The sequence below is a fragment of the Pygocentrus nattereri genome, chromosome 18 (assembly GCF_015220715.1).
Source record: "Pygocentrus nattereri isolate fPygNat1 chromosome 18, fPygNat1.pri, whole genome shotgun sequence".
NCBI classification, from domain to species: Eukaryota; Metazoa; Chordata; class Actinopteri; order Characiformes; family Serrasalmidae; genus Pygocentrus; species Pygocentrus nattereri.
Window position 1 is genome coordinate 24,595,909 of NC_051228.1, and position 20,394 is coordinate 24,616,302.

The 20,394-nt window shown below is 39.9% G+C and overlaps 2 protein-coding genes across 5 annotated transcripts in view; one reads left to right on the top strand and one right to left on the bottom strand.

Annotated features, from left to right (window-relative positions):
• Window positions 1-19,021, top strand: trappc13 (trafficking protein particle complex 13). Of its 4 annotated transcripts, none has more exons than XM_017725509.2 (13): window positions 1-87; window positions 3,031-3,099; window positions 4,084-4,183; window positions 4,961-5,045; window positions 5,396-5,523; window positions 6,671-6,743; window positions 7,848-7,892; window positions 9,897-9,914; window positions 11,501-11,634; window positions 11,971-12,169; window positions 12,811-12,911; window positions 12,998-13,145; window positions 17,732-19,021. In XM_017725509.2, exons 1-13 carry the CDS (start codon window positions 3-5, stop codon window positions 17,837-17,839), a joined length of 1,293 nt encoding a protein of 430 aa, XP_017580998.1. In that variant the 5' UTR covers window positions 1-2; the 3' UTR covers window positions 17,840-19,021. The 4 variants fall into 4 exon arrangements, with proteins under 4 accessions (XP_017580998.1, XP_017580996.1, XP_017581000.1 ...); XM_017725507.2 differs by having other exon boundaries at window positions 11,968-12,169; window positions 17,732-18,243; XM_017725511.2 differs by lacking the exon at window positions 9,897-9,914.
• sgtb (small glutamine-rich tetratricopeptide repeat (TPR)-containing, beta) overlaps window positions 18,173-20,394 on the bottom strand; it is a 16,457-nt gene continuing 14,235 nt past the window's right edge. The window contains exon 12 of the mRNA XM_017725512.2: window positions 18,173-19,709. The gene's annotated coding sequence lies outside the window, so the exon portion shown is untranslated. The remainder of the gene's footprint in view (window positions 19,710-20,394) is intronic.

Consider the following 20,394-nt stretch of genomic DNA (forward strand, 5'->3'; position numbering starts at 1 on the left):
TGATGAAGGCGAAAGTTCACTCGGGTTTATCACAACACAAAATGGATGTTAATCAGGCTAAACAGGAGCACCTTCTGGCTCTAAAAGGTAGTTTCAGCTCTCATTTTGCTTCATTTATCACTCCGGCTGCATCTCAGTGTCTATATACCGCTGCACTGTTTGCTTCCGTAGTGTTGCTGCTGTAGCTCAGTCTGTCTGTCAGCGACAGGACAGCCTCGCTAACTGCTCCGCTGCTTTCTCTGATATTCCCTCACACTTGGTCTCGCGTTTATTTAGCTGCGGTTTAATCTGAACCCTTTAAGGCGTTTCTCTGCGTATTTCGGCGGTGCTGAGGGTGTAACAGATTTAATACAGTATCGAAAATCAAAAGCGTTTGAAAACAAAAAAAAAAACAGCGCTGCTGGATTTGGCTTCCTATCCTCCAGCTTCTTGTTCGTATTTTCCCGTTCCACCTTAAATGATGCAGCAGTAAACATGATACGGCCTCAGGCACACGAATGCAGTTGCTGCACCATTTAAGATGGAACGGGTAAATTAGTACAAGAAGCTAACTATAGCCTACAGCTGTAGCTTTGTTGTTAATAATGTTCAGTGTCAGACTCAGCGTAGGCTTTGGTCATACTTTAAAGGGTCCATAGCCTGTAAAACCTGACTTTCCTTGGTTTTTTAAATAAGAGTTTGTTATAGTGTGTTAAAATTTCAAAACACAGTTCATTCCCCGCTCCAGACAGTCAATATATGGAAACTAAGCAGAAAAATTGCCCGTTCAGAATGAATTGTTCATGTGATGTCACAAAAAACAATGTATTTAAATGAATTCACCTATTCAGCCTATGGCAGTTTAGCCCCTCCCATTTTACACTAAAGTTGTAAGAGGTATTTCAGCCCATACTGCTATTTGGTGAGGCCCAATAAAGGGCCACCAATCAAAACAGAGATCATTTACATGTATCAGTCCTAAAGGCGACAAAAAGTTTGTTTTGGTTCTATAGGATATAGAGAGGTTGGAAAAGGGTTGCATAAATGTGAATTTTGGTTTGTAAAACCACACAGATGTTATCTGGGTGCTTAAAGGTACATAATAAAATGTAGAGGAATGTAAGAAATGGCTGTTATAATTGTGCACTTATACCTGTTGGTATTTCAATTTTTGAGTGTCAAAACTGAGAGAAAATTTTATATGACTGTTTTGCACAAGGAAATGCTATTTTGCAGTTTTTTGTTTTCAAACAAAAGGAGTATTTTTCTGAGCCACACCAGTCTGTGTTAAATACACTCAGACATTTTTTTTAACGCATAAAAATCACAATTCAAATGAAATCTTGACCTCAGAATCTGTAGTTGCATCAAGCTTAATATTATGTGTATCATTACCTCTACAAAAATATCAACTTTGCAAGGAAATCCAAAATGTGTTCCTTTTAAAACTTTGGCTGCTTTAAAAAGTTATGGCATTACGTCTTTGATTACTAGCATCAATACTCATTAGGGGTGTAACAATGTTTTTAGTCATATACAAAAGTTTGGGTACAGCCTGGCTGCGCATCGCCCAACAGAGAACTCGCCTCATAACTGCAGTCCAGTGCTTAATTTGTACTATTTTTAATGCATACATACTATATCACACCACCAGTAGCAGTTTAAAGTCATATGTTGACTTCTGTCATCTCATCTCTCAGCAGGTATCAGCATAGGAACTCGAATTTGTCAGACTCAACTCTAAGAGTGGGTCTGATGATATTTATTGGTGTTGTGATATCTTTGCCATGCTTTTCTGAGGATATCATTAGTACTTAAAGAACACTGACTGACTGCATGTTTCAGTACAAAAACATAATTATACATTTTTGAGTAGATTAGATAATTGTGGAATGTTGAATAAAAGTTTTTGTATTCAGAGTTTTGTAGCTAATGGATAAAGTGATTAACTGTGTGATTCTACAGTCTATAGGGATTTTAATGTCTCCTTGTGAACCAAATTAGGGCTGGATACCACAAATCAGTATTTTTATGGTATCAACAGAATTACTTCAATAATACAGAGCATCAAAAAGTTCCATGTCATTCAGTACCAAACGTCAGTACCTAACTAGTCAAACTCATCAGTCAGCCTATAAGCATGCTTATTCCAAAATCTAGATTGCTGATTGGCTGTCCAAATTACATCCTATATGCAAGTTATTAACAACTTCAGAGCATAAGGTTCACTCCCCAATGTATACGGTCTATAAATGGAAACAAAGCTGCAAAAAACAGCCTGTTTTTGGTTAATTATTTCTGTGATGTTATGAAAGCAGCATCCATTTTACACTTAAGTTTAAGGAGTGTTTCTGCACTTCTTAATTACAGCTGTCAGCTATTCTGGATTAGTTTGTAATCTGTTGCTGTCAGTAAAAACACCCACAGCACCTCTTTGGATTTCTGGTATAAGCCATGTCCACTGTTGGTTTGTAATTTATAGGGCCATCATCATGTAAAAGCAAAGATCCTTGCTTTTTTGAAGTGTTTGTTAAAGTATGAGGCCCATTGTTTGTGTCAAAACGTACCATATCGCTCTGCAGTCCAGTAGAAAACTAAGCCCATTCACAAATTATTGTTGTTGTGTTGTCATTACATTGAAAACATTTATGTATATCGCCAGTTCAGCCTAATGCAGTTCATTTCTGCCCATTCATGCTGAATTTATAAGTGTTTCTGTCCCAACTGCTTTTTTGAGTCACAATACAGGGCAGGCAGTCAGAACAGAGGGTAGTTTAATAAAGGGATAAAGAGAGGTTGGAAAATGGTCATGTGAAATTTAATTACTCTTTTTTTTTGCTATATAAAACCATACAAATGTACTAAGTGGACTTTAGGAGAAATGCAAAATGCTAGGAAAATGTAGGATATGGGTCAGATATCAAAAACACTACCGTTAAGGGAATCACTGAACGATACCCAGATCATAGCATCAGTAGTCAGCACAAATTCATAAAGTTGATGTCAGTCATTTTTGTTCATGTGTTAACCTGTACTAATTTTTCCCCCTAGTGATGCGACTGACAAAACCCACACTGTTCACCAACATGCCGGTGACGTGTGAAGACAGAGACCTTCCAGGTAAGAAACAAACTAATATTGTTTGATTTAATAATACTATATAGTTCAACAAATCTCTGTGACTGCTTTTGTCATTGAAATAATAGTTATACATGTAATAAGTGAGATGAAACCCATAGGGCCTGTAATTAAACAAGACAGCTGTGTCATTGGTGGTGCTATTTGTGGTTTGACTTAATTTCAGCCTCATGTTGACAAGAAATTGGACCTGCTGTCTCGCTACCAGATTAAGTGATTTCATTACAACAGTTACGCAGACTGACATATTTATCTTTTCTATTTGACACCCGCAATTAACTTCTTTGAAAGCCTATTAGTAATATTGGAATGAAATGCTTGGTATGACTCTAGCCCAGAATATAACCTGCAGACCCAACAAGAATTTATAATGTTTGTTTTCCCTTGTGCCACGGTCTAACAGCTCTGAAACTCGATATTGGGCCATTAAAGGCACCATTCCAGAGGCATATGTCATTATGACACTTTTTCATAGGTCCTCTATTTATATGGGGGCAAAATGAAAGTGGAGCATATACCGCTATAAATCAAGATGAATGAGGAGAATATGATAGTGGAAAGATAAAGTAAATGGAGTAGGTCTGAAGCCAGCCTTGTCTCATGCTATGCCTTCTCCTGTTTTCTTTAATTTTATTATTGCAGACTCAAGCTAAAGGTATACTATAATATATACCAGTCGTAATCTGTCTAGGCCTTGCCTTTGACATCATATCAGATGACTGTGTAATACTATACAGTTTAACTGTGTCAGCCTGTCACTCATTGGGCAGAACTCTGCAATGCTGGCCAGTGATCAAACATCAGATTCTCTAAATGTAGAGAGCAACATATTTTTCCATCCATTAAATCTGGCCTACTTACTCAGTGTTAAATCATTAATCAGGTTCCACTTACATTAAATATTTGGCCTTTGTTGTAAATGTATTCTTTTGGCTCTAGAATATTTTGTGTACTATATGTCTCCAGGTGATTTATTTGGACGACTTATGAGGGAGGATCCATCTACCATTAAAGGGGCAGAGACCTTGATGCTTGGGGAGATGCTCACGCTACCACAGAATTTTGGGTAAAAAGATTCTATGCATGTTTATTTAGACATGATACCAAGATAAGGTGGATTGACTATTTCTGCTGGTCTGTCATGAAATTTGAACACAATGCAAGGGGTTACTGGAGCTTTCGAGTTGTAAAAAATGAAGGTTTAAGTTTGTTTTAGCTGAAAGTGAATGACTAAATAATTGGTCCTAACCCAGGCAGATGACTCCAAATTTAAATGAATGAGTAAGGAAATATAATTAATTTAAAAAATGAAAATTCATTTTGAATGTTCTGTGATGCCCAAATGTGTTGACAGTATAAAGCTCTTATTTCCCCCTTAATAATTCTTCATTAGGATTGCTTGTTTTTAAGAGTGCAATCAGTTTTTGTTCCCTAAAGAACCGTGTTTTGAAAAAGAGGTTGGTGAGTGTGAAGAATTTTTGAAGGTTCAAGAACCTTCATATAACGTAAGATTCTTTACAAATTTAGAGGTTTCTCATAAAACCTCTACTTCCGCAATAGAATGACAGGAGGTTTTGTCCAAAATATAATCTCAGACACTTGTTCTTAGTCAGATCTTTGGGATACTGCTTTCAGTGTGAAGCAGTTTCTTCCGTGTCTGGCTTTCCATACCACCAGGCCATGTAGGTGTTCTGTCCTTCTTTTAGGCTTCATCTGTCTGGTGATCTGACCCTTTAAGTCTGTCCTTATATTGAGAAGCTGTTCTTGTCTGCAGTGTCTATTTCTGAGCCTCAAAGTGACCTAATAACCCAGTCTGTGCTCTCTCTCTCTTTCTCCTGCACAGGAATATTTTCCTCGGTGAGACCTTCTCAAGTTACATCAGTGTGCACAATGACAGCAACCAAGTGGTCAAAGATATCCTAGTAAAGGTATTTATTCAGCCTCTTCTGCACAATATGGACAACATACCAGTGACTATATTGCTACAGAGTAATTGCATTTGTTGTCGTGGCTCAGAAAATGGACAACATGAAAAACTACCAACCTTGATCAAAGGGGAGGGGGGTGTCTCCTCTTCAACTCATAACCTTCTGATTTATTGTCATGTTCACTGATCAAAGCTGAGATACTAGTAATGGTTGCAGCTGAGTTTCAAATGAGTTGCAGGAGGCTTTACATTATTCAACTAAAGTACACTTTAGTTTCATGTAGGTTTCAAGCAACTAAAGTTGCATTAAAATTTCATAGTATGCTGCTGTTTGGGTTTTGCTCTGTACAGGCTGACCTGCAGACCAGCTCTCAGAGGTTAAACCTGTCGGCATCAAACTCAGCTGTAGCAGAACTCAAACCAGAGTGCTGCATCGATGATGTCATCCACCATGAAGTTAAAGAGATTGGAACACACATGTAAGACAAGTTGTAGTAATAAACCTGTATAACTAATATTTTTCTAAGTAATAAATCTAACTGGGATTTTTCTCCTACTGTGCATTTTTTTAGAACTAGCAGGAGAAGTCTATAGATATTATGGTCATTTTGCTGTATTATCTAAAGTATATTACATAGTTACATAATTATGTTGCAAATTTTGTTTTATTTACATTCTGTGCAGACAGTTTTGAGTCTGCACTTCTGAAATGCTTTTGTGTGTGTGTTTGTGTATGTGTGATTTTTGGTTTTCTTTTCGCAACACTATGCACAACAATAACTTTTCATCATAACATCATAATCAATCATAATAAAATATTTCCTGTTCTTCTTACAAACACTAGTGCAATACGTAATAATTGCAACTTCTGTGGCCAGATTTCCAGATGTGGTTTAAGCCTAGTCTAAGACTAAATTGTGACCTGCACTGAAAGCCCTTTTACTCTAGGATTTAACTTGATCTGGGTCTGAAAAATTAACCCCTTAGGGTTAAAATAGGGTTGAGACTTGGGGTGTCACCATTGATTATATTAGTAATTAGTAACAATTAGTAAGCAAGGACATAATAAATAACCCCCACAAAGTCTATGTGCATTGCTGCTGTAAGTGTTTTGTGTTTTAAGTATCAGGCTGTGTGTCTATGTATTCATGTGACAGATTGCTGAAGTTTTCTTATCTTAATTGAGTAATGTATAAGTTATTTTAACCATGAATAGAGTAATCAGAGCTTTAAAAAATGCCAAACAATAAAAACAAGCTTAAAAGAACAATGAAAAAACCTGCATAGCCTTTCAAAGATTTTAAAGTACTTTACTGTTTTAACTGTAAGAAAGAGCAGTAAGATAGTCTGTATGCATTAACATCTTTAGAACTGCCAAATAGTGTTCATTCGTTGAAAATGTCTATTTTAATGCAAATTATACTTTTAAAATCAACGTATTGAGTTTCATGGAGTATGATTGTGACTGTCCTAGCTAGAACCAAAATTAGCAATAGGTAGCACAGGATGGGTTATTTGGAGGCCTCCATACTAAAGTCTAAGAGACATACAAAAGATCTCTTTAATTAATAAAACCTCTATACACACAAAAATGCTGATATTCACTAAGAACCTTGTGTTTTCCAGCCTGGTTTGTGCCGTCAGCTATACCACTCAGTCTGGAGACAAACTTTACTTTAGGAAGTTTTTCAAATTTCAGGTACGTGCATATCTCACCCTTCTCTATTATTTCTTGTTTTTATGTTAAAAAGAGAAATAACGTATTTGTAAGGGGCAAGCCGGCACCGCCAGCTGCCAGCAGAGGGTGACGGCGGCAAGGTGCCCAGCCTGCAACGCCAAGAAAAGAAAAAGAGAAGAAAAGGGGGCTGGGAAAAAAACAATTGTCCCAAAACTACAGAAAGAAGAAAAGAATGGCTAAAAAGAATAAATTGCACAAAAACTACTGAAAATACAAAAGGAGGCTTGAGCTACAAACTGCTCCAAGCTGTAGAAAAGGTGTTTGCTCCACCAAGAGCAAACAGAAACATAAAGTCTACCTTCCCTTCATACTTATAGGGGAAGTGAATTTTGTTTTCTCATTCTTTTATTTCACCTTCCTAGTTCAACCTTTGTATGAGCACGCTGCTTTCAGCATTACTTTTATTTGTCGTTTTTCCCGCCTCTTCATTTCCACCACCTTGAGGTGTTTTACCCCTTGTCACCTGTGCTTCCCAGTGGCGTAGCAGTAACTTCACGGACTGCCGATCAGTAAATTGGCCTGGCTCTGGGTCACCTCAACAGCAACGTTCCAAACTCACATTCCATTGCCCCAATAAATTTAGTAAACACTCTTTCCCACTGGTTTTCAATTCTGCACTTGGGTCCGCCTCTCCACCATCCTGTAACAGTATTGGGTATTACAGTGGACTGTGTCTTCATGTCAGCTGCCATTGTGCCATCTGTCATTGTGCCATCTGTCATATTGCACTGAGGAAATTGTGGTGGATGGCGTAGATGTCTGTCCAGAGCCATCACTCTCAAACAATGTCACAGAGTGTTGTCAGAGTAGGACGTAGTTAACACTAGCACTTCACATTTTAGTGCTTCACTGAGTGCTTCACAAAACCAAAGACCATTGGATCAGATCAGGCACACTTTGTAAGGCTCCAGTCTCTGACAGTTGGACGAAATAGACTGAAACTTTGGCATATTTACTGTGGCATATTTACTGAGCGGCTATTTTGTTGTATGAGTTTAAATGGATTCAAAAGAGGAACGTTCAGACATCAGCTCACATTTCAGTTTGAATTCTATTCTAAATCAGGTTCTCAAGCCTCTAGATGTGAAGACCAAATTCTACAATGCCGAGGTAAGTTTTTAGTGTTTCTCAACCTGTTTGGTAATACATTGTTATGCAGAAGTTTTGGTGCCCCTGGTCAAATGATATGTTTTTGTTGATTTTCTAAGTGAAAATAAGTGAATGCATCCTGAACAGAGAACACACTTTTGTGCATGTTATTATTATGAACAATTACTGTTTATGTACTGAATGTAACTTTTTGGGAAAAAATAAAACATAAAATGTGCCTTTTGCAAAAGTTATGGCACACTTTGTTTTTTTTTTTCTTTTCTTCAATGTTAAACTGAACAAATAAATAGAAATTTAACACCAAGAGTTTTAGGAAAATGCCATATTTAGGTTTGTTGACATGTTGTTTTCATTTTAGAAAAACAACAAAACGTAATTTCACCAGGGCTGCTTAAACTTTTGTTCATGACTGTGGAGAAGTGCTAAACAAAAAAGGTTCATGGTAAACTTGCTTTTAGTAGCATTTCTGCACGTATCCACATATTCTTCATTTTCTTTTCTGTGGTCACACTATTTAACCTGCATTTATGCAGCCGTGCTTATAGAATTTTAATTTTAGTTTAATATCCATTGTATTGGTGGGTCCATTTCACTGTCTCATGAAGCAGGGTTTCTTGCTTAGCCAGCTAACTTTAAACTTACATCCATCTAACCGTGTACTTTCTGTCTCATCGCGGTGTATAACTTATTACCAGGCTACATTTCTATGGCAACTTATGCTGCACACCTGCTCTGGGTCAGGCTAAGTGCAGGATTATGTATTATAAACAGCTCTTAGACCAATCGAGGCCAACCTTCTGACTAATCAGAGCTGAGGTTCTGGTAGAGATGGACCCATTCCATTTACATTTCATTAAAGTCATCAGCTTTAATCATCTGTTTGTTTTATAGTACACATAAAAGTTAAAAGACTGAAAGAAGAATAGCATAACAACCAGTTGATGCTTTTTCCACTTTCCAGCAGAGGAACATGAGATCATACCATATGCTGTACTGCGCAAAAATCACCCATTCGTTTGTTCTTTTTTCAGTTATAAACAGCCGTAAAGTACAAATATGGTATTTAATTTGCCCACTCTTCACGTTTGTGCTCACTACTGCCTCTTCTTTCCTTCCAGCCTTAAAGCCAACTATTTACAGCTGTGTCCTCCCAACACAAGCTCTTCCCAAATATCTCACTGACATTATGTTCACTATCAAAGAGGCTACCCAAACTACCCAAACTTCACCTTGCCATGAAGTTTCTTTTTCATGTGCATTTAAGTGGCTAAGGGAGACATTTCTGAATAAATTGCATATAAGATAAACCACTGGTATAGAGAAGGGAAAAGTCCAAAGAAAATAAATGAGAGGAAAAAAAAGGAATTTCCATAAGTTACATAGTTTGAAAAAACTATTAAAAGTTGTAGTATAAATGTTTTCTGTTTTTTTTCTGATGATGACAAATGAATTGCTTGTACTAGATGGCTGTTTTGACTGGAAATGAAATAACAAAGTTTTACACAGTATTATAAATATGAAAACAAAGCAATAATATTGACAAAAGCAGCTTCATTAACACAATAATTGATTTACTTTCAAGTTGTGTAAGGTTTTGTTTTTGTTTTTTTTTTACTCTGAAAAGTAAACTGATGTTTTACGTAATTGGTTGTTTATCATAAACATCATACCTTCTTGTGCCTGAACACAAGGATTAATCGAAAGCTGAATATCTAAATATCTAAAAAAAAAAAAAAAAAAGGTGTTAACTGCCTTCATAAAATGAGTTAACTGTATTGCACTGGATTTGAGAAGCTGAAAGTTAGTCAGGAACCCAAAGAGCTGAACATGCTTTGTGAGACAGGCCCCTGGTATCTTTTTCATTTTTTTTTTTGTTTGTTTTTATTTTAGCAATATTTTTATTGCTGTATAAATATATACCATGCTTGAAAATTTTTACATATGCATTTTCTTCTGCATGTAACCCTCATATTTCTAATAATTGTGTTTTATTTTCTCCATTAGAGTGACCTCAGTTCTGTGGTAATTGCTTCTCTTCTCATTGCAAAGTTCTTTTTTTTTGCAACTTAATTTCTTTCCTTGTTTCCTCTGTGGAGCCAATAAAACAAGCAAAGGGAAAACAATAAAAATACTGTCAGAATGCGAAGAAAGTAAATAGAGACAAGCTTAGACAGAGTTTTTCAAAAGTCTTTTTGTTGTTTCCCCTTTTTCCATCTCTGTGCTTCTGCTCTGTTGCTGTCTCATCTTTTAAATGCAATCGAGTGGCTACAGAACTAAATCAGCTGGACTGGGTGAACAACTAAACTGGATTGTGTGTGCTGCGAAATCAACTCGAGTGGGTTTACCAACAAATCAGTGCAGCAGTGTTTGTGGGGAGGTGGTGAAGATTCATGCTGCGCATCGCTTAATGTGGGTCGATTAGGAGAATCATTTAGTTAAAATTGCAACTTGCTAAATCTGCCGTTGTGTGCAAAAGTCTGGGCACCCCGGTCAAATAACGTGTTTTGAAGTGAAATGTTAACACCTCCACTACAGAGAGCACACCTCTGTACAGGTTAATACATAAATACTGTATATTTGCTTAATTTAACATATTGGGGAAAAATAAAACATAAAACGTGGCCTGTGCAAATGTTAAGGCACACTTTATTTATTTAGTTTTTCTAGTATGATACACTCAGCAAAAAATAGAAATTATGCAGTAAACTGAACAGAAAAATCCATACTTAAGTTTGTTTCATGTAGAGGATGTGCTAACATGTTTTCACAAAACATGTATTATAACTACGATTTCACAAAGGCTGATGGTTAGATTTGACTGATAATTCAGATATTTCGTCATATTTATAGTGCTCTGAGGAGCAGAATGTTTAGATGATGCTGGGTTACTGCACTTAAATATTTGCATACTATTAATTTTACTGCATTTGTAACCTGTAGAAAATTTTCTCTATAATGATAAAACAGCTTGACCTATTCTTAATTTTTACATTCTGTAAATGTTTATGTAGCCGTATCACCAGATACATGAAAAATATTGGTTATCAGCATTAACTCTGTACTACAGGAAACATTGCTTCAGGATTTTTTTCCTCCTCACTGGTTGATTGTGCTTGGCCTGAAATTGAGCTTTATGCTGAAATAATAACAAAAATTCTCTTAAAGGTTTGATTTTTCTCCGTTCATCTCCAGATCGCAGGCATGAACTAACCTCAGCTGGTAATGCCTGTCCAGAGCAGTTCATACTAATCCATCTCTCTGACATTATCAGGGCTTCAGCTGCTTCATTTGGCCCTGGATCTTGAGTTTGATCTCTCAAAATGTCTAAATTGAGACTTGCATATCTATTAATGCACATCTCAGTCTCTCTGTCACACAGATTGTGTACAGGCTGTTTTGGCCTTCAGATGTGTTGCCTGCTTTTCTCTGTGGGGATAAAATTTCACTTTATGGTCTTTTCACATAACCCACAAGAAGACAGTGCCCCACAGCCCAAGCACAATACTGCCTGACATTCAAAATCCACAAGAGGCCAAATAAAATGGCTAAAAATGTCCCTGTGTTGCACAATACTCCAAATCAGCTAAGACAAGTTCTGACTCCTGCAGACAGATGAGGTTTTCCTGGAGGCCCAGATTCAGAACATCACCACATCACCCATGTTCATGGAGAAAGTGTCTCTGGAACCCTCCATGATGTACAATGTCACCGAACTAAACACAGTGGCCTCTGGAAAGGAGTGGTAAAGTCTTTACTGCATACTATACACTGTTTCATTGAGCATCTTTCATTCTTCTAGGAATGGATATTAAGAGTTTTAGGAATATTAATCTAGATGTGTAAAATAACTAAGCACCACCTGTGGAATGTTTAGATTTTCGACAAAAATTGCGTTATTGTGCAGATTATTATTTTTACGACTATTATTTGTTTATTGATATTCTTAAAATTCAAACAAAAAATTGAGAAAAAAAAAACAACTGTTTTTGCAGCGTATAGACCCTTTAAAATTGATTGTTTGCCTTGACTCTAAAGCTGCTTCTCTTCTTTTCCTGTTTTTTTTTTTTTCTGGCAGCAGTGAATCAACCTTTGGGAAGATGTTGTATCTGCAGCCGATGGACACACGGCAGTACCTCTACTGTCTGAAGCCCAAGCCGGAGTTTGCGGAGAAAGCTGGGGTCATTAAAGGGGTGACAGTAATAGGCAAACTGGACATTGTGTGGAAGACCAACCTTGGGGAGAGAGGCCGGTTACAGACGAGCCAGCTGCAGAGAATGGTAGAGCAGAAAGATTGATCCAAAATTTCATGTCCAAATCGAAAGAGTGTGATTTTTCATTTGTTTAATTACAGCCTACATGATCAACAGCACTGTCTTAAATTTAAAGTGGAATATGTTAACCTAATAACCTAAAGACAATGGAAAAACTGAAAATGTTGTTATTGTGAATGTAAATTTATAAAAATATAAACCAATATTATATAAACCTAAACCATTTTGAATATTTTTTTTTTTTATTGATCTGTTTTTTGCTACTTTGTCAATGGCTCAAGGAAAATTAAACAAACAACAAGCATCATGCAGTTGCACTATTTGTTTCTGTCATTACAGAACCTTTTATATCCTAAATTGTAACGTCAAAGTCCCGTTCTTAACTGTAAAGCATTTTAATGAAACGAGATTTTATTGCGAGCAATTATGGACGATTTCTTTTGGACCATTCATGGTGAAATGTTAACGTACTGTAAAGGGCAGCTGCTGGTAAAAAATACTCATATAAACACAATTATTATATAATATGTGAACACACATCTGGGAAAAACCTGGATTTGCACCCTTAATGAATTGTCAGTTTGTACCAATACAGAAATATTACTCTTGCTGTTGCACTTATTCAGCTGTTCCTACTCCTACCCCAGGCTCCCGGTTACGGAGATGTACGACTCTCTCTCGAGTTCATTCCAGACACAGTAAACCTTGAGGAACCTTTTGACATCACCTGTAAAATCACTAACTGCAGGTAAGAGAATTTAAATTTTCAATGACATTCAGCTCTGTGGTCCGTGTTAATCATAAACGTGAGTAAACCTGCTGTGTGTTTTCCAGCGAGCGGACCATGGACCTGCTGCTGGAGATGTGCAACACCAGGTCAGTTCACTGGTGTGGTGTTTCAGGAAGACAGCTGGGCAAACTGAGCCCTAGTGGCTCCCTCGCCATCCCCCTCAAACTCTTGTCCTCTGTCCAGGGCTTACAGGTAAGAAGTTCTTATAATATAAAATATCTTTCGGTAGAAGGAAGAATGCTTGTATTCAGGCCTTAAAAATGTAGATTTAAATGTGTTCACATAATTAATTTAAATTACGATAACACATGGATTACTTTGCATTCAGTTTACATTTTGCATCAACAGATTCATGTATAGCTGACTTTCATTTCTTGTTAAAAAAAATTAAAATGGCAACAAAAGGAGGAATGTTCTTTCCATACACACAACCATACCTTAGTCAAATTGAAAGCGTAATAAAATAGTTCTTCTACTTACAAATGCAAATGTGATACAAATTTACAGTTTAAAATGAGCAATTTTTGACATAAACATAACTTTTTCATTGAAAAATAATTTATCCATCCATCCATCCATTATCTTCCGCTTGTCCGGGGTTCGGGTCGCGGGGGCAGCATCCTAAGCAATGAAGCCCAGACCTCCCTTTCCCCAGCCACTTCCACCAGCTCTCCAAGGGGGATTCCGAGGTGCTCCCAGGCCAGCTGGGCGATATAGTCGCGCCAGCGTGTCCTGGGTCTTCCCCGGGGTCTCCTCCCAGGTGGACTCGCCTGTGACACCTCCCGAGGGAGGCATCCAGGAGGCATCCTAACCAGATGCCCGAACCACCTCAGCTGGCTCCTCTCGACGTGAAGAAGCAGCGGCTCTACTCCGAGTCCTTCCCGGATGACTGAACTTCTCACCCTATCTCTAAGGGAGAGTCCAGACACCCTGCGGAGGAAACTCATTTCGGCCGCTTGTATTCGCGATCTTATTCTTTCGGTCATTACCCAAAGCTCATGACCATAGGTGAGGGTGGGAACGTAGATCGACCGGTAAATCGAGAGCCTTGCCTTATGGCTCAGCTCTTTCTTTACCACAACAGACCGGTAAAGAGCCCGCATCACTGCTGACCCAGCACCAATCCGCCTGTCAATCTCCCGCTCCCTTGTACCATCACTCGTGAACAAGACCCCGAGATACTTGAACTCCTCCACTTGAGGCAAGAGCCTATCCCCGACCCAGAGAGGGCTCTCCACCCTTTTCCGCCTGAGAACCATGGTCTCGGATTTAGAGGTACTGATTCTCATCCCAGCCGCTTCACACTCGGCTGCAAACCGATCCAGCGAAAGCTGAAGTTCGCGGCCTGATGTCCCCAATAGGACCACATCATCTGCAAACAGCAGTGATGTGACCCTGAGGTCACCAAACCGGACACCCTCCATCCCTTGACTGCGCCTAGAAATTCTATCCATAAAAATTATGAATAGAATCGGTGACAAAGGGCAGCCCTGACGGAGTCCAACTCTCACTGGGAACGAGTCTGACTTACTGCCGGCTATGCGAACCAAACTCCAGCTTTGTTTGTACAGGGCCTGAATGGCTCGTAGCAAAGAGCCATGTACCCCGTACTCCCGAAGCACCTCCCACAGAATACCCCGGGGAACACAGTCGAATGCCTTCTCCAGATCCACAAAGCACATGTGGACTGGTTGGGCAAACTCCCATGAACCCTCCAGAATCCTGGAGAGGGTGAAGAGTTGGTCCAGTGTTCCACGACCAGGGCGGAACCCGCACTGTTCCTCCTGGATCCGAGGTTCGACTATAAGCCGGACTCTCTTCTCCAGTACCCCTGCATAGACCTTGCCAGGGAGGCTGAGGAGTGTGATTCCCCTGTAGTTGGAACACACCCTCCGATCCCCTTTTTTAAAAAGAGGCACCACCACCCCAGTCTGCCAAGCCAGTGGCACCGCCCCCGATGTCCACGCAATGTTGAAAAGACGTGTCAGCCAAGACAGCCCCACAACATCCAGAGCCTTGAGGAACTCAGGGCGGATCTCATCCACCCCTGGAGCCTTGCCACCAAGGAGCTTCTTAACTACCTTAGCGACTTCGGCCTCAGTAATGGACAAGCCTATTCCCATGTCCCCAGACTCAGCCTCCTCACTGGAGAACGTGTCGGTGGGATTGAGAAGGTCCTCAAAGTATTCCTTCCACCGCCCAATGACGTCTTCAGTCGAAGTCAGCAGCACACCATCTCCACTATATACAGTGCTAGTGGCACACTGCTTTCCCCTTCTGAGTCGCCTGACGGTTTGCCTGAATCTTTTCGGAGCCGACTTAAAGTCAGTTTCCAAGGCCTCACCAAACTCCTCCCATACACGGGTTTTTGCCTTGGCAACAACTGAAGCCGCAGATCGCTTGGCCTGTCGATACCTGCCAGCTGCCTCTGGTGTCCCACAGGCCAACCATGCCCGGTAGGACTCCTTCTTCAGCTTGACGGCATCTCTCACCTGGGGTGTCCACCACCGGGTTCGAGGATTACCGCCCCGACAGGCACCAACTACCTTACAGCCACAGCTACAGTCAGCCGCTTCAGCAATGGAGGAACGGAACATGGCCCATTCTGAGTCAATGTCCCCCACCTCCCCCGATATCTGGTCAAAGTTCTGACGGAGGTGTGAGTTGAAGATCAATCTGACAGGTTCTTCTGCTAGACGTTCCCAGCAAACCCTCACTATGCGTTTGGGCTTGCCTGGTCTGACCGGCATCTTCCCCCACCACCTGATCCAACTCACCACCAGGTGGTGATCAGTTGACAGCTCAGCTCCTCTCTTTACCCGAGTGTCCAAAACACATGGCCGCAAGTCCGATGACACGACTACAAAGTCAATCATTGAACTGCGGCCTAGGGTGTCCTGGTGCCATGTGCACTTATGGACATCCTTGTGTTCAAACATGGTGTTCGTGATGGACAAACTGTGGTTTGCACAGAAGTCCAAAAACTGAACACCACTCGGGTTCAGATCAGAGAGGCCATTCCTCCCAATCACACCCCTCCAGGTCTCACTGTCATTGCCCACGTGAGCGTTGAAGTCCCCCAGTAGGACAATAGAGTCTCCAGGAGGAGCACTTGCAAGCACCCTTCCCAAGGACTCTAAGAAGGCTGGGTACTCTGAACTGCTGTTCGGTGCATAAGCACAGACAACAGTCAGGACCCGTTCCCCAACCCGAAGGCGTAGGGAAGCTACCCTCTCGTCCACCGGAGAAAACCCCAACATACAGGCACCGAGTCGAGGGGCTATGAGAGCCCACACCTGCCCGCCGCCTCTCACCATGGGCAACTCCAGAAAAGAATAAAGTCCAGCCCCTCTCAAGGAGATTGGACCCAGAGCCCAAGCTGTGTGTTGAGGTGAGCCCGACTATATCTAGCCGGTATCTCTCAACCTCGCGCACCAACTCAGGCTCCTTCCCCGCCAGTGAGGTAACGTTCCAAGTTCCAAAAGCCAGTTTCAGCAACCGAGGATCAGAACGCCAAGGCCCACGCCTTCGGACACTGCCCGATCCACAACGCACCGAACCCCTACTACTGCCCCTCCCATTGGTGGTGGGTCGATGGGAGGGGGGACTCATGTAACTCCTTCGGGCTGGGCCCGGCCGGGCACCATGAGTAAATGCCCGGCCACCAGACGCTCGCTGGCGAGCCCCTCCCCCAGGCCTGGCTCCAGGGTGGGGCCCCGGTAACCCTGTTCCGGGCAGGGTACACAAGTCCTGTTTTTCTGTCTTCATAGGGGTTATTATGGATCACACTTTGTCTGACCTGTCACCTAGGACCAGTTTGCCATGGGAGACCCTACCAGGAGCTTTTGCTCCAGACAACATAGCTCCTAAGATCATTCATGAAATAATTTATTTCAAATTATGTATTTATTTTAGGTCACTGCTGCTGATTGTAGCTTTGACATCTGAGGATTACCACCCATAATTAATTTAGTTATTCATTTTTTCACGAGATATTTCTGATTAGATATAAGAAGAAACCAGATTAGAAAACTAAGAAAGTCAAAATAAAACTGGCTATCATAAAAATGAAAGAAAATGGGATCTCTAACAACCATGCAAAACTGGGTAGACCACCAAAACTCTCCTCATCATAAACAGTACTTATAGCTCTCATCTTTGAGAGAGAGGAGAAAATCAAGCTGCTTCAGATCTGAAAAAATCCACAGGACTTTCTGTCCATCCTACTGTGAGAAGACTGCTTGGCACTATGAGCATGAAAGGAACAACCGTTCTTACAGGTTTGCTATAGGAAGGTAACTAACAGGCAAAACAACAAAACATTAATATTACAGGCTCTGAATTAAAGTACTTGCTATATGATTCACTGTACAATTTTTGTTGGACCGACCGCCCCAGAGTCCAGACCTCAGCATCACTGAATGTGTTTGGAATTACTTGACTAAAGAGAAGCAGAAAATACAACGAACTTCTAAGACTGAACTTGAGGTATAGAGCAATATCCCTGCAGATTTCTTTGAAAGCAGGTCTTCTGGGAATGTAAGCTGTAATAAAGGTAAAGGTTGGACACACTAAATACTGAAACCTTGATATCGTATTTAGTTGAGGCTGCTATGTAATTATTTGTGAAATTTCTTTTCTTATTTTCCTGATGCTGAAAATGAATAGCTTGTATGTGATGGTCGTTTTACCTGGAAATTAAATAAATAAAGGGCTGTCTCTGATTGTTGCGCTGTACTGTATATTGTGTTACAGTGTATATTTTGCTTTTATTTCAGAGTATATCTGGACTAAGGCTCACCGATACCTTTCTGAAAAGAACATACGAGTATGATGACATCGCGCAGGTGTGTGTGGTGTGTCCATACCTGAGTCCAGAAAGCTGAGGCTTTTCTCTGCACTACGCTATTATCTCAAAGGACCAACTTCTGTGTGCCCTCTTACCACTTTTTACACTATGAAGTGATCATGTTTTAGAATGTTATTTTTAAGGCCCTTATCTTGATTTTAAGTGTCTTTACATGTGAATAAAAGAGCTAACTTAAAACTTTAGGCTTCTGTAAGTAAAGCGAAAAAATAAAACACATTTCTGTACATGCTGTAATATACATGTGGCTTACAAAAGAGAAGGAGCTCAACATTATGTAAAAAGCTCCTGTCTACTGTTTAATGGTTCTTGGTCACTTGGTTCACACTGAAGCAAGCATGCTTAGTCATGAGCGATTTCAAGACACGTTTATTTGCCTGTTAATTTTTTCTTCAGACAAAACATTAAAGAGCTCTGTGTTTACACGCATATTCTCTGAAGCTTAAATTACACATCTGACTACAAATATCAGATTATGGAGCATGCAAAAATAAATTAGGCTGAGACGTTATGCTCATTCTGGCAACATCATTTGTACCCTAATGTAGAATAAATAAACAATAGATGGAAGTACAGTGAAGCTAAAGTCACATACGTAAACAGGTTTCTTTTAAATCATTCATAAAATGTTTCATTTGTTCCTAAAATGAACATAAAGTGCAGTAAAACGCATCATTTAATATGTTAAAATTCCTCGTTTATCAAGGACTACGACCCAAAGATAAATAATCGATAGGCACAAAATCAATAATGAATTTGAAGTTAAAATGGAACTGAAACGCACTCGACCCTGATGTGTCATTGCCAGGCGTCATCATGAAAAGAGCAGAGGACTGGCACATAAGTCTACGCACAGATATAGAGAAGCACGAAAGATCACCAGTCTGCTGTGTTGGATGGTAGTTCTCTCTGAGTACTGTTAGTTTAAGGATGGTTTAGCTCCTTGCACGCCATACGAGATTCTCAGACGCTCAGAAATTTCACACTACTCCACTTTCCACTTCGGTCTAGAATGGTTTCCATTAGATGCAGCACTTTAAAGGGCCCACATTCTTCACTTTTCTTGTTATACACGACTTTATACCGACCTCTCACCAGTTCCATTCATAGAATTAAACAGGCTGCTTTTGTCACTGTGCTTTTAAGACTGATGTATGTAAGTAACCTCTGTTCTGATTGACTGACCTTCAACAAGTAAAATGAGGCCACATCAAAAATCATTTTGTACAGAACAAACTTGTGTTTGGGACTTAAAATTAAGAGGAATGTCAGGAAAAAATAGTTTACATTAAAGGTTACAGTGATTGATTTGCTTCCTGACAGCCAGGAACAACACAACAATTCATCATTTTTTACATATCTTCTACTCCAATATCTCTGTTATAGACTGTCCGCAGCAACAACATTACTTATCAATTTAGTGTAAATGGGAGGGTTAACTGGTCGTAGACTGGTTCTGTAAATGTGTAAATTGCTGTGACATCACAAACTTGATGAGCTCAATAAGCTTAGTTTGCATATATGGGCTGGAGAGTGAAGGGAACATTTTGAAACTCTTTTTACGAGAAATTTTGGTTTGCAGTGATACTGGCCCTTTAAATTATTTCTAGCATTTCCTAAAATATTCCTGTCCATTCTTAGAATGGCATGATGTCATATTTAGCAGTGGTGTGGGAAGTGGTGTAGTGTGAAAGGGGCTCTTGACTTGTTTCCTCTGCCTCTCTCCCGGACGGAAGCCTCAGTCTCTGTAAAGTGCCACAGCCCCATTTTCCCTCTCCTCACTCCAGCTCTGCCAGTGCTCAGATTTGAAAGAATGGGTGTAGAGATTGCATTCACGACTTTCTTTCTCCTTCTCTGCTTGCCTTGTCTGTTCTTCCTCTCACGTGGCTCTGCAGAGGGAGAGTTTTCATTAGCACAAAATGAGCAGGACACTCAAAAGCCTCCTGAACCTGTCACTGTACTTTAAAGAGAGAGTTTGACAAACAAAATCTAATTTACACCACTTCCCCTTTTCTTAGATATAATCACCCAAGATGTGTTTGGAGCCTGAGGTTTGCTTGTTTAGTCTTGCACTGAAATCACAAGGCTAACGTAGCTAACAAGTAATGAAAAGTTCATATTATCAGTTAGCACTGTACAAATCATCTTACACTTGCTTCATAAGGCAATGAATTGTCAAACTGACTATTATAGACTTATAAAATATACTTATGTGGTTTCTGGCACTGTATGACACCCTGAGTGCATTTAAATGCACTTAAAATTCCAACAACTGCAGAAAATCAGATTTTGTCAGTAATCCGATCAACGTGTTTACATGCACTTGAGTGATCAGATAATAGGAAACTCTGGGTCTACATGAGTTAAGCAGCAATTGGATTTCTGCTTTGCAACCAGCCAATAAACTCACAGAAGAAGATGTGACATAAGCGTAACATAAAACTTTTAAACATTGCACCGATTTCCCCTGACATACATTATCTAGAAGATGAAGAGTATTTTAATCCTTCATTTCCTCAAGCATATAGTCAGTTTCACCATCACTCAAAAAGTGTTGCACAGCCATCTAGCAGC

Bases quoted from the DNA above. Each gene is read 5' to 3' on its own strand.
- trappc13 (XM_017725507.2), top strand. From the start codon at position 3: ATGAAGGCGAAAGTTCACTCGGGTTTATCACAACACAAAATGGATGTT. The intron at 5,524-6,670 runs GTAAGACAAGTT...TGTGTTTTCCAG, and splicing joins AAAGAGATTGGAACACACAT to CCTGGTTTGTGCCGTCAGCT. The intron at 11,635-11,967 runs GTAAAGTCTTTA...TTTTTCTGGCAG, and splicing joins GTGGCCTCTGGAAAGGAGTG to CAGTGAATCAACCTTTGGGA.